At 38.2% G+C, this 14,315-nt stretch overlaps 1 protein-coding gene across 1 annotated transcript in view; it reads right to left on the minus strand.

Moving 5' to 3' along the window:
- Positions 1–14,315, minus strand: part of UBAC2 (UBA domain containing 2) — a gene marked incomplete at both ends in the record, with an annotated part of 97,975 nt that overhangs the window by 22,328 nt on the left and 61,332 nt on the right. The window contains 2 exons of the mRNA XM_082006429.1: positions 10,076–10,123; positions 12,040–12,163. Of these exons, the coding sequence (XP_081862555.1) occupies positions 10,076–10,123; positions 12,040–12,163 (172 nt within the window). The remainder of the gene's footprint in view (positions 1–10,075; positions 10,124–12,039; positions 12,164–14,315) is intronic.

Below are 14,315 nucleotides of genomic sequence, written 5' to 3' on the forward strand. Positions count from 1 at the left end.
CGTGATTCAGTCTGGTTTAGTGTCATACACTCATCTTAATGTCAAGTATTTCCAAAGAACTTCCTCTTCAGCTCGTTCATAACTTGATATATATAATGAAAAAAAAACCAAACCCAAGCTTTGACAAAGTATAAACTAACTTTTTACACCACTTCTGTTACAGACATATAGTGAATTTCTAGTGTTTAAGAAAGTAAACCAACTTTATTTATTCAAGGAAGATAAGATGATCTCATTACATCCTAAGTTCAGCACTGTACTGATTAAAGGGGTACTTCCCACAAACAGATGAGCCTCCAGAGTATTTTAGGCTCTAAAAACTCACTAAGGAAAGACATTGCCATTAAGTTCACATTGTTAGAATGGAGAATTTTTTGTCTGGCAACATAAAATGCATCTTAGCTGCTTTCTGTTAGTCACACCATCATAACCTACAACCTCATCCACCATATTGTATGAGGCAAAATGCTAAGCAGAGGAAATGGAGTATGTTGGAAATTGTCTGCTACGCTGCAGAAAAAAAGCATGCTTTTTTTTCAGTTTCTTAACATCATGGCTTACTACTCGTCCTTCAAATGAAGTTTCCTAACCTCTTCCCATCCCTGTAGAAAGCTCAACTTCCCCTCCCCTTCCCTCATGTTCCTCCAAAGTTATACACTTTTTAGAAAAAGGAAGTAGCTGTAGTTTCTCTTTTACATTAGGTAAACCAAACATGGAAGCTTTCCAATATTTTACATGACAAAGACACATATGCTCCACTACTAATGGAGATATTTAAAATCACTGTACTTGATTAACATTAAAAAAGGAAAGCAAATGGAAAAAACAGTACGCTGACTGGTGTAGAAAATTGTTTTGCCTAATGGTGAGAACTTGACAGCAAATATTCAATTATTTTGTTCTGAATAATTTAAATATATTCATTATGTATATTCAAGACTTTGCTATTTTCAGATATCAACAAATCGGAAGCAAATAGCAGTATTCTAAAAATGCAGTGACATTTTCATACCTATCTTATCTGCTTTAACCTTAGTATGTTCTATACAACTCAAATCAAAACAAGATTTTGACTGAAGTTTGTGTTGAGATTCTGCATTTACCTTGATTAGATAAACACATTTAACAAACCAAGAAAGATCATGTGAAAACCACCCAACAAATAAAATCACTACACATGTATTTTCAATTTGTAGTTGTAACCTGGAATTTAACTGCAACACAACAGATTACTTTGTTTGGGTTTTCTTTGCAGAAATAGTTACTAAGAGTATAAATTGCCTTTTGCAACAGTTAGCCTAACAGAAAAATAAGATTATAATAAACTAATTATCTTCAATTTCCTTCCCAGTTGTCTAGGCTTATTAATTTCTCAGATACCTTGAATTTTTTTTCTTCAGAGTCCATCGTCTTCACTGGTTAGGTGCAATCGCTATTAGATTTCAATCATCCTTTGTGTATGTGCAAGCATGACTGTACTGCCTCTAGTCTTAACTTGTACTTGTGACCTAAGGATAGGTTCCCTTGGGTCTCTGCTAGAGTTCTGCAGGGGATCGTCATCATATTGTTAACCAAACCTCTTTACATAAAAGATCATGATTGGATTCATCTGCCCCAACATAGACAAATGTAATTGAAAAGCCTACATATGAGCTGGTATCATAGTCAACAAAGAGAAACGGGCACTGTCAAGATGTGACTCATTCTATGGCAGATCTCTCCAAAGTACACACACTGAATTGCTCTCACGGATTCCCCCTCTAAACAATAACAACATTGAAGCCATGATGCTGTACATGTACAGGCTAGAGGAGCTTGATAGAAGCAATCTACCTCTTATTGAACCAGCTGGCACAACTGACAAAGTAGACCAGATTTTGGGCACACAAACTTCCTCAGATCTAAGAGAGAAACTGAAAACTTTGAAGTTAAATACAAACTGAAAACTAAAATTCATTTTTTTACAGGATCTCAGAAGCTGTGGATATAGAAGAGAAAGTATCTTCTGACACATTATTAATGTCTCCCCTCCTTTCCTACTCTTTTTCCTTCTTCCAGAATTGGAAATATCTGCATCTCTCTCCTCCACAAACAATTACAACCTCACTTCCACATCTCCTGTATGCCAGGTCAGTCAACTACTTTTCTTCTCAGATGCTTTAACTGATGTAGGAGTAAGTATTGTCAGCTTAAGTCAGTTGTCACGTGTTTACGTGTAGCCATCTAGACATGAGCAAGGTGTCTATGCTCCCACCAAAGAGGAGATAAGTCAATACAGTTAGTAGAAGGTAGAGACACCTCAAATTAAGCCACCAACAGTCACTCAACTGAATATTGACCATTTCCCATATGCAGATACCTCATGTTAGTTTTGGGTGCTATTCGCACATGTGTTAGCTTACATATGGGTATCTGCACCCATCCCGAAGTTAGGACAGGCAAACAGACAATGGTTCTTTTTCACTCCCTAACCTCTGTTATTTTATTGCTTTTCCATTTCTTAATTCAGGCTATGCACTTCACAACCTACGTGCTGAGCTTCCTGAACTGTGTTGCCAGCAAGTTGAGGGATGTGATGCTTCCTCTCTCCTCAGCACTGGCAAGGCTGCATCTGTACTACCATGTCCAGTTCTGCACTCCCTGCAGGAAAGACATGGACTTTCTGGAGCAAGTCCAGCACAGGCCAAGAACATGATGAAGGGACTGGAGCATCTTTCACATGAGGAGAGGCTGGGAGAAGTGGGATTGTTCAGCCTGGAGAAGAGAAAGCTCAGGGGGATTTTATCAAAGTATACAAATGGTTGAAGGGAAAGAATGAAGTTGAGGGAAAGTTTCTTTTCAGTGGTGCCCAGTGACAGGACCAGAGGCAATTGGGCACAAACTGAAATACAGGAAGTTCCCTCTGAAAATCAGGAAACACTCTGTCCCTGTGAGGGTGACAGAGCACTGCCACAGGTTGCCCAGAGAGGTTGTGGAGTCTCCATCCTTGGAGATATCAAAAGCTGTCTGGCCTTGGTCATGGGTAACCTGCTCTAGGTGGCCCTGCTTGAGCAGGGCATTGGACTAGATGTCAGCCTCAGTGATTCTGATTCTGTGAACTGCCTTACTACTTGGCCTTTGGGCAGTACTATCAGCAAGGGGAATCACATCAGTTACACATAAAATATATGTTTTAAATCAGAAAAATACTTCAGCACATGCAGTACTTTAAATAAGTGAGCAGTCTCACTGGTATTAGCAATACTAGTGATAAATATATTGTAAAACCATGTCAAATATTCAGAAATCACAACTGAAGTTCCAAAAAGTCACTAGCTAGACTGTCTTAAAATCATAAGTGGATTTTTTTTGTTTGTTTGGTTTTTGCTGTTTTGTGTTTGTTTTGTGGGTTCTTTTTAAGTTTCCTTCATTATTTCTAAGCCTGGGGGATATTCGTTCGGATTTTGAAGCAGTAGTTTGCACAAGGATTAAAAGCTTATTTTACTATTAGGAAAGATAGCTGACATTCCCCCAAAACTCCTGACTCCTTGAGCTAGGACTTCAAGAAACACTAGCAAGAAAAAGAAGAAAAAAGAAAAATCAAAAGTGTTGGTAATACTTTCTGCATCTTTACAAACTTTCCTGAAAAAGAACTGGGGTTATCCATATAATCCAAAAAGGACTGGTGCTTTAATTTGAATATCAGGTCGTGAAATTGTATCCCGGTCAATATTTTCATTTATATCTTTTATACAATAAAACATTTTGCTGCAGTTTTTAGAACATAATCCACAGTAATGTGCAATATGACCTAACTGTAGAATAAAGACCTCTGTAGCCCTTTGTTACATCGGAAGGTATATATATAGGACATTTGCTGACAGGCAAAACAGGACCCATGCAAGTGCCCCCATGCAAGTGCCCTAGTGTGGTGCTCAAGCCTGAGATAGAAAGCCCAGCTCATGAAGTAGGGAGAGCAAGCCCAGCTCTATACAGAGCAGCCCAGTATACCTCCAGAGTAACACCCATGCGGTGTTTAATAGGATTTTTTGATGGTGTTGTCAATGACGCTGGGTAATCAGCTGAAAAGGATGTTTTGGCCCACTGCACCTAGCATATGTGCTCAGCCTTAGCTGAACAGCCAGTGGCAGTTCCAAGTCCAACCAGGCACACTGATTTCAAACACAAAGGCTCAAATACCAGTTGCAATTAAAGACAAGACAGCAGCAGGGAACCTTTAAATAATCTATGTTCTTGGATTTATTTAAATTTTCTTAGTTATTTCTTCTAAAAATTATGTTTCTTGCGACAGAAAATGATAAAAATATGCTCCCCTGTGATCATCCAACGTTTCCACAAAACTAAAGACTTAAATAAAACGTAAAAAAAAAATCAGAGAGATGACTACAATATACTTAGAAAGCTGTTTAAAGTTTAAAAGACACTGTTAGAGATATCCTCCTTTTGTGTCAATTTTTCAAGTCAGAAATGCACTGTGAAGTAGTCTGTTACGAGGCATTTGGGTGAAAACAAGCTCAAGATGAGAAAATAGCAATGAGAGTTTTTTTAAAGTGCTATTAATGTTATTGTGAGTGCACTAGATTTTGCTTTACACAATAACAATATTTAAAACAGTAGCACATAATTTAGTTGTTTCTTAATATTGTTTATTTAAATTTCAGACTTCTAATAAGTTTTGCCTTCACTATAGCTTTTCATAATTCCAAATTTAAACAAATGAATTAAAAATGTGATTTCAGTTATTGCAAATAATTAACTTTTATCCACCCTGAACTCCAAATATTCCTTGGCTATAAATCAACAGCACAAAAACCAGTTAATGCATACCTTTAATGTATTTTTTTAAATTATCCAAATTCAATCTTATTAGACTGACTCTCTTCTGCATGACCAAGACCACAAGACATTTAATGTGATTAAGTAGACTTACCTGAATCACCATTTACAATTACACGATTACAAAGAATTCAAGGAATACCATACTTTGACATTGACCAAAGATCTACGTAAGACTAAACGTGGATGACTGGAGGATGTCCAGACTAACTGGAGGATGAAGAATGATGCATGGCAGGACATGAATGTGGAGGTAATTGCACACTACATTATCAGGCTCTGATCAAAGATTCTCTTCAAGAAAGTCAGCACATATTTAATACTAATTTTAAGTATGTAGAAGGGATGATATTTTAAGTGTGAATACCGCACTGTGGGGTAATACAAATGCTTCTGCATTCCCTTCAAAAGTTTTTTTTAAAACAACAAAAAGAATTCAGTAAGGATTGTTCAAAATCACTTAAGAAAGATGTGGAAGAGGAAGAAGAAAATCAATGGTTCTTAGGTCTGATCTGATATTAACTATATAATGTTATTTTAAGACAAGAAATAAAAAAATGAAAGTCTGGTTTAAATATTTTGCTCCCCCGTCTAATCACATCTTATCCTATAAAAGCCGGTTCTAAAGGACAGAAATTCACTACAGAAAAACACCTCAGCTGAACAAATAACAAAGAAAGGATGAAGTTCTTAACAAGCAGAACTCAAAACAATGCAAAATACACTCCTGAGCATTTAGCAACAGGTATCTGCACTCTATGTCAAACCAAGTCAGCAACTTCAAAATTATGAATAAGAACTAAAGCACCCAAAAATCAGAACCGAAATTAAAACCAAGCACTCAACACTGTCTGAACCTTCTGTCTTAACCATAAGCCTTTAAAGTACATGCTCTACATTACAGATTCATTACAGGTTTCCAATACCTGAAGTATAAAAAGCACAACTTTTTATACAATCTGAAAAAAGTAAAGCATAGTGTAGCACAGAAACAATGCAGAAGGCTGTTGCATTTAGCTCAGTGAAATCTGCAAAGTAAACTGGGTTTTAGAAACTTCAGCATTTGTAACGTTAAGAAAATTTCAATTCCCTGAGGTTTGAGTTGAACGCTACACAAATTCAAGGCAGCTCACAGAAGACTTGGGGTATACCAAATTTTGAACTTTATGCAATGCAGGTCACCTAGCAAACAAATAAACAAGTGACACTAGATAAGAAGAAAGAGGCTACAACAATAAATCACAGAAAAGGCTTGAAAGATACCTTTCCCCTACGAAATATAGCCCTAGCTACACGGTTAGCAGAAACCCTGGCATGTGATCTGTATGATGACAACATTCTAGTAATAAGAACCGTATCTCCCAGCAGGCTTCTCTCATCTGCTGATACCAGCCTGAGCTTACTTCTTGAAGCAGGTACGCTGTAGCTGTCTATAATTGAGTGAGCCTTGACATGACCCTCAAATTTCAATCCTGCAAGAGCATAGCAATGAGAAATCTAAGCTGAGATCCCCAGAGATTTTAAAGGCGGTGGGAGGAGGGGAGAGAAGATGGGTTGATATGTATGCATCCAATGAAATATTCAAGTGGATACCACTTTCTAAGGTGTTTTGACTGTTTTAAAGAAAAAAAAATAGTAGGGAAAATGTTTCAGGCCTTCACTAAACTGAGTGACATGCATTACACGGAAGCACTTCTGTACACAACTACTGAAAGAATTACTGGCTTAAAGTCAAATGGAAATAGGCTGTATGACTTTCATGATACATCTGCAGCTGAAGTTTCCTAATTTTATGACATAAAACAACACCCATCATAAGAAACAGATATGGACTGTATAAACTAAATATGGTGTATTCCTGGCAAAACAAATCACAACTAACTAAATTAGTCTCATAAAGAAGAATAACATTACAGATTACTGACTACATTGGATTAGTGGATTTGTTTATAGCCTACTTCTTAAATTCTCCCTTTTTTGTAAATAAACATTTAAACAGGCTTAATACAGGCTGGGGGATGAAGGAAGACTTGGGGGCACTGGTGGATGAAAAGCTGGACATGAGCCAGCAATGTGTGCTCGCAGCCCAGAAGGCCAACCGTGTCCTGGGCTGCATCCAAAGCAGCGTGGCCAGCAGGTCGAAGGAGGTGATTCTGCCCCTCTACTCCGCTCTGATGAGACCTCACCTGGAGTCCTGCGTCCAGCTCTGGAGCCCTCAGCACAAGAGAGACATGCACCTGTTGGAGCGGGTCCAGAGGAGGGCCACACAAATGATCACAGGGATGGAACACCTCCCCTATGAGGACAGGCTGAGTCAGTTGGGGTTGTTCAGCCTGGAGAAGAGAAGGCTCTGGGAGGACCTTCCTGCAGCCTTCCAGTACTTCAAGGGGGCTTACAAGAAAGATGGGGACAGACTTTTTAGCAGGGCCTGTTGCGATAGGACAAGGGGTAATGGTTTTAAACTACAAGAGGGCAGATTTTGACCAGATCTAAGGAAGAAATTTTTCACAATGAAGGTGGTGAAACACTGGCACAGGCTGCCCAGAGAGGTGGTAGATGCCCCATCCCTGGCAATGTTCAAGGTCAGGTTGGACGGGGCTCTGAGCAACCTGATCTAGTTGAAGCTGTCCCTGCTCACTGCAGGGGGGTTGGACTAGATGACTTTTAGAGGTCACTTCCAACTCAAACTATTCTATGATTCCATGAAACAGCATGTTTTATACAACATACCAGCAACTGAAATTACCAGGCGCATACTGACGTACCAAAAGAACAGTAATTGAGAGGTACTCCAGTTTCATCTGGCAAGAAACAAAGCTGCCGTTAAGAGTGTATTCCTATGCTGAGTCAAAATTAGAGATCTAAGAAGATATACCTTATGGCAAAGACAGACACAGCAGACCTTTTGTATTCTGATAACAAAACACGTGCTGTAATCTGAGAACAACCCAGCGTCAAACTACAAATTGGTTAAAATTGCCTATCACCAGGCATATTACATCAATGCCTACCTGCATACATAGACTCAAACACATCCGCGAACACATACGCACACACAAACACATTTCTGTACTGATGCCATCGCTCAAAAACACCAAAAACAAGAACTCAAGGCAGTACAATTCCCAGTTGCTCTACACCCTGACTGGAGTTCACAGGGAAGTCTAACAGCATTAGCAAGGATGAACACAGAAATGAATCTCCAGTGCCACATCTTACACCTGGAATGTCAGATCCCATCTAGAAGGAGGGTAAGAGTGTTCATGACATGTTCAAATACAACTTGCGAGCATTTAAATAAACCTAAATCAGGAACATCGTGAAGAAAAAGTGGAAGCTGAGAACGATTCAGAAATTGTGCTGGGACCATCCATTTTAATACTCCACATAAGCAGAAGTGCAACAAAAGCTAAATTGCAGAACCATGTAATATACAGTCATATGAATGTCTAAGTGATCTTTACAGCTAAAAATACAAACAGTGAAGTGTCTAACAGGCAATGAACTAGTGAGTAAATATCACACCTAGCTGACTTGGTGCTCATGCTTTTACACAGCCTTTTTGTATAAATACATGCAGATTTGATTCAACAAAGATATAGTATGTTAGAAAATGGCAAGAGCAGTAAGAATTACAAAAATACATAGGCATGATTGATGATGACTTAATTCATGCTGCCTGAAGCAATATGAAAACTTAAAATTATTTTTTAAGCCTTCCTGTGCCACAGAGAAAGCTCAATTTATTCCTATGGACTTATACCTACATAAAACATATGGTCAACCTGCAATTAACAGAAAGGTCATTCATGAAAAAGAACTCTAAGAAAGTTACACTATACAGCTGAACAAAACTGTATATTAAAAGGCAATTAAAAGAAGAACTGCATAATATATTATGAAAAAAGATTTTTATATATATAAAAGTTATAAAGAACGACTCAAGTATTTTTTCTAATACACACACACACTTATTACCAAGTATACATACAGTTCCTGCCACCAGGAAAGAGGGAGTTAAAATGCCTTTCCTTTTTTTTTTCCTGTCTTTCCTTTCCTTTCCTTCCCTCCCCTCTCTAATGAACACCTGTTCAAAAGGAAGGGCTATTAAAAGAGCTGGAAGAGTAACAGGAAGGGTAGAGCATTTGGAGGAAGTCACAGATCCTCAGGCAGGCCCTGAGGCTTGGGCTGATCTCCAGGAGAGAGAAACACTGGTTTATGAGTTGCTCTGTTTTCATCAATTTATGGTCAGACCAAATTGCTGAGCAGACTTCACTATCTACTGCTCCATCACTACTGTTGGTTATCTTGCAAGCTCATAGCGTATTTTGGAACAACAGATGGTAAGAGACCAAACTACTGAGTTATAGCAGCAATACATGAAGTATCCACAGGCGTTTTACTCTGCGCTCACTGCAAATTCAAATTAGTAGGTTCTAAATAGCAAGGGCATAATTTAAGTTCTTCTTCAGGTTGCATCATCATCATAAATAATGAGTTGCTTTGGAAGACACGGCCCTTTCACTGTTTGAAAAGCAGATAGCATTTTGGGCCAAGAAATCAAGAGTCTGAGCTCCTAGTTTCTAAATTTGTAAAATTTTAAAAGAAGCTTATCAGTATCTAACAATCTGGAAGATTTAGTACAATCTGTTTTAGGATTAAGTGACAGTATTGAGAACAGAGTTGGAAAGGAAAAAGACAGACCACGCTGACTTTATCTGACTGGTGTGAAGAAAGTGATTTTGCACCCTTGCTGCTGTTATCATAGTGAGAAACAGGTATAATTACAGATGTTCCAGGAGAACAGCAAGCCATGAAAAATTCTCACAGCAAAGTTGTTAAAAAACCTGCTATTTGGAATAAAAGCTTGAGGCTGGCTGAAAACTGAAAAAACCAAAACCAAACCCAATAGGGTGAACATTTCTATAATGTCCTCAATAGTCTCATTTATAGTCGTGGGTCTAAAGCTACATTCATGGTAGTAAAATTAATTTTAGGGGGGTCAGAGACCAGTGGCACCCTGCAAATATTAACCAGCTCTTTTGCTGTCTGTCAGTTTATCACCAGCCAGTGCTTTACACCTTTGGAAGTTACAAGATGAAAACCACCTACTTACTATGACAAATAAAAACATTACTCAGTAATTTCTGTTCTTTTTGAGCCCAAATATAACTGCACAGACTGTATACATAACAGAGTGTTTTAAGCAACACATGATTTTTAAAACAATAAGACTTACCAGTCCACTTAAGGCTAAAATCCAGATGTAGGAACCAGAGGTTAAGAGCTAGAAGACAAGAGCAGTGATTTAAAATTTTTATTTTACAAAGCTGTTGTTGTCTGAACTACTAAGTTGCAATATTATATAGGCTATGTACTTGTCATGAAAATGGGAGGAGTCAGACATTTATGTTTGTGAAATTCAGTGTAACATTAAAAAAAGATGTATTCCAGAAGTAGCAGAAGTGGAAAAAACGCAACGATCCAACAATTGTTGTTCTTCTACAGAACAATACATTTGGTTTTCATATAGCATACTAAGTATAACAGGATGTCAGTTATAGGCTGCACAGAAAAACAAGCGTGAAAGATAGACTGAAGCACAGGAAATGACTCGGCAGCAACAGGAGAAGAGTTCCAAGTGGGGCAGGCAGTGCAAGTGAAGCTTTCAGGCATGCAGTCACGGAGAAACTGAGCGTGAGGATCAAAATTAAAGAAATAAAGTTCTCACTCAGTGGCATATTTGTCATCATGAAATCACAAATACAGGTTGGAGTGAATTTTTTAGAAAATCCTGATAAGTCAACAGGGCAGCCTGTTGTTTCTAGTAAAGTATGTGATTAATCACCTGGAGAAGGTTATTACCAACTGGAAAAATGGGCTGAAAATTTGACTTATACTGGTTACTTTAGTTCTGCATGATGCTGGCTGAATCATGAGAACACCTTCGCTCTAGACTTCTAACTATGGAAAGAGTGACTTGAGATAAGGGCAGAGTTTACAATTGAGGAGAAGGCAAATTCTTTTTCCCTCAGCCTCTGTGTGATGGCAGCAACCGTTCTGTACACAGCAGGGAAAGATGCAGTGAAGATCCAGTGATTAGAAACAGCAGTGATCTGTACCGCAGGTGGTGTGTGTATGAAAGCAAAAAGGCAAAGGACACGATGGAAAAGAGCTCAGATGGTATCTGGCTTTCCCAAAGACCAGAATACTAGTGGTATCGATGGGTTTGGAAGAGAGGAAACAAGATTCCTGCAAGATCAAGAAAATAAGGCGCTGGAGCAGAAACCGAAGGAATCCAAAGGCTCAACAACAAAATGGATGAATGAAATGTTTATGTGGAGCACGAGTCAATATTCTGAAACTGCCCATTCACTCTAAAATACTCTCTACCACACTTCATCTAACTATGGTTACTAGTTACTAGAGCTATTTTTGAGTCCCTGGAATATATAAAAATGACTACAACTTCTCAGAAGTTTGCAAGTCTCCCGTTGCATAATTCAGGTTGTAACATCAGTGTCCATTCATTTCTAGGCTGTTAGTTGGGTGGTTTTGGTTGTTTTTTTGAACAACTACTGTCTTTCTGTACCAAGTACCTATATTTTTCCACTCATATTTAACACACTACATGATATTGCTGTGCTCTACATTACATTATTTTAAATTACCTGGCACATGGTAATGCTTGATATACAAATAATATTAATTTATATAAATGTGGAATTGAGATAAAACCTTGATTGTTTACTGACAGTCTTACCATAGAAAAATACTGTATTCTATAGCTTTGTTTGAGCTCTAACAGACAAGGGGAAAATAAACAAAATCAAGAATATGAGCAAGTTAGAAAGGTGAAAGATACATATGCCTTAGCATCAGGTTCCATTTTCATCTATTTTCATCTAGTTCATTTTGTTGACAAAAAAAAAGAGTTGCAGAATTGTCTATTATGTTTTCCTGTGCAAGAGAATCAAGACAGAAGACAACGGAAGAACAGATCACCTGCCCACCACTTCAGCATGTAGAAATGCATACTAGCAACACATGTTTTTCAATATTTTAGTTGATGGGACAGTCACTAGCTAAACATATGTGGAATCACACATGTGGAAGCATCAAAATCCATAGACGAACATATAGAAATACTAACTACTACATTAGTAATTCATTAAAAGATGAACAAGCAAGTACATACCATACCTGTAAACCCAGTATATAGACCAGTGTCTTGTTTGTGATAGAAAAGTAGCCTAATACTTGTGTCACCTGCACTCTTGGAATGGAGAAATAAAATGGTACAAACAGTGCAAACACAGGACCCAAGCTGCAAAAAGAAAGATACAGATGATTAATGAGAATGCTACTAGCAACTGTAGTGTAAAACAGTCAAAAGTAATTAATCCTAAGTACATAACAATCAAAATGTAATACCACCTTTCAAGCTAATGTCTTTTTTGGGTAGCAATGATTAGGTGACTTCTTGTGTTCAGGATAACAGATTCATTAGCAAATAATGAACCACTAGTCTTTGGCAAATATCCTTGCAAAGAAGAAATAGGTGACAAAAAGTATCTAATTTCCAAATATTTGTGACTGGAGGCAGCAGGGAAGGCAACATATTTAGACTGTTTCTATAAAATACAGCACACAAGAACTGTTCTCTCCCACATCAGAACAAAACTTCTTTGATCCAAGCGGACAAATAGTAAGGATTATATATATCCCAAAAGGTCATAGAAATCACTTCACTTATTAAGTTAAACTTCATATTCACCTAGGTTTAAGGTGTTAGAGGATTGCCAATAGACTTCAGTATTTAAGATGGGAATATTGACAATTTGACTTAACTTCCCTTTGCCAGTGACTTCCATAGCTCTACAAACAACTAACTTTCTTTAGGGTCCTCACCTAAATCACAGCACAAGATGTTTATTAAGTTTCTAAACCCTCACTGGAAGCAGCTTCATAGCATTTAAGAGTCAAGCATCTTTTACAATGACCAGATTACCTAGATTGAACTTGTGAACACAAACCAGTCCATTTCATCCATATACCCAGATAAAAAGCCTGCGCTCCTCATGATAAAACACCCAGAAAACTAAACAGTATATTGAAAGCAACAGGAGAGGCCACAGCAGAACCAATGCCAAAGGCCTGGATGTGGGAGATTCTAGAAGAAAAACACTTCCTAGGATGGAGAAGGGGAAGGAAAAAAGGTCACTTCAGGTAGACATGACCTGCTCCACTGGTGGAGCTGCGGCGGCGGTGACTGGCAGGCAGCGAGCTGCAGGCAGCGGGAGGCTGCCTGCGAAGTGCATCTCTTCCCCCGCTGAATCCTCACCCGTGGTTCTGCGCTGCCTTGTGTCCGACAGGCGTGGGATGCTGCACAGGGTAATTTTTCACTGCTCACCAGCTTATCAAGACTTTCACGAGTTGCAGTTTCCACAGGCCTTTATGTGAAAGAGATCTTAATATACTCAGCGGGAATCCTGCAAACAGCACAAACCAGGACCCAAACGACCTGAAGTGCTCACTCAAAAATACATTTCCCTTCCGGAGGAGCTACTTTCATGTGAAATGATGGTCTGAATATTAAAACTTACATTTCCTGAGCAACTGCCGAATGCAACACCTACAGTGATGAAAAAAACCCTCTTCAAGTATTATTTTTACTCACTTAATAGGCTGTGGCTTAAAAGCATTTCGTTATCATTTTGTTTGTTATATTTGGAGTTCAGCTTGCTGAAAAGCTTCCTCTCTGAGGACTTAAATACAATTTAATTATAGAACATTTTTAATATCCTCCATTTAACACACACAGATGCACTTGAATGTATAGAGAATGCTAGCTCAGAAACTACTGAAAAGTGTTCAATTTTGCATATAATCCTCCTTACATAAACAAAACCCACCTGTGTAAACATGTAAGCATATATTTTGAGAAGTTGTAGGAGTTGATAGGCACGGCTACAAGAGTGCCACATACAAAAATAATTCTTCATCAGAAATGCTTCCATTGTAGACAATATTTAATGAAGTAAATCAGTTTTTATCAGTGAAGAGAGAAGAAAAACAAAGAAAAGAAGATATTTTCCCCTCTTAGGAAAGTAATTTTACATTATTTCTTTCTACTCTTGCCAAATGACCTGAAGGAATACCAAATTTGTGGCATGCTTTTCAGGTTTTATTCCTCCTGTGATAAACAGTGACTCAGACACAGAGATTTCACTTGCAAGACTGCACTCAATCATAAAATGGGAAAGTACAAAAAGGAATTTCCCATGACTGCAAATGTGTTTTAAAAAGAGGTTAGAAAATATCGAAAGGTTCCTTAAATGTTAATATTCACCATTACTGTCAACACAGACCACAGAAAGCAGCACCCCAGTCCAGGGTAGAGGTCTATGTAACTCAAAGCCCAGTGCCTGACACTGCCCAGAACCTGACAGTCTGGAGGAACTAGATGAAACTTAGTG

Source organism: Phaethon aethereus (assembly GCF_964289735.1).
Source record: "Phaethon aethereus genome assembly, chromosome: 1".
Lineage (NCBI taxonomy): Eukaryota > Metazoa > Chordata > Aves > Phaethontiformes > Phaethontidae > Phaethon > Phaethon aethereus.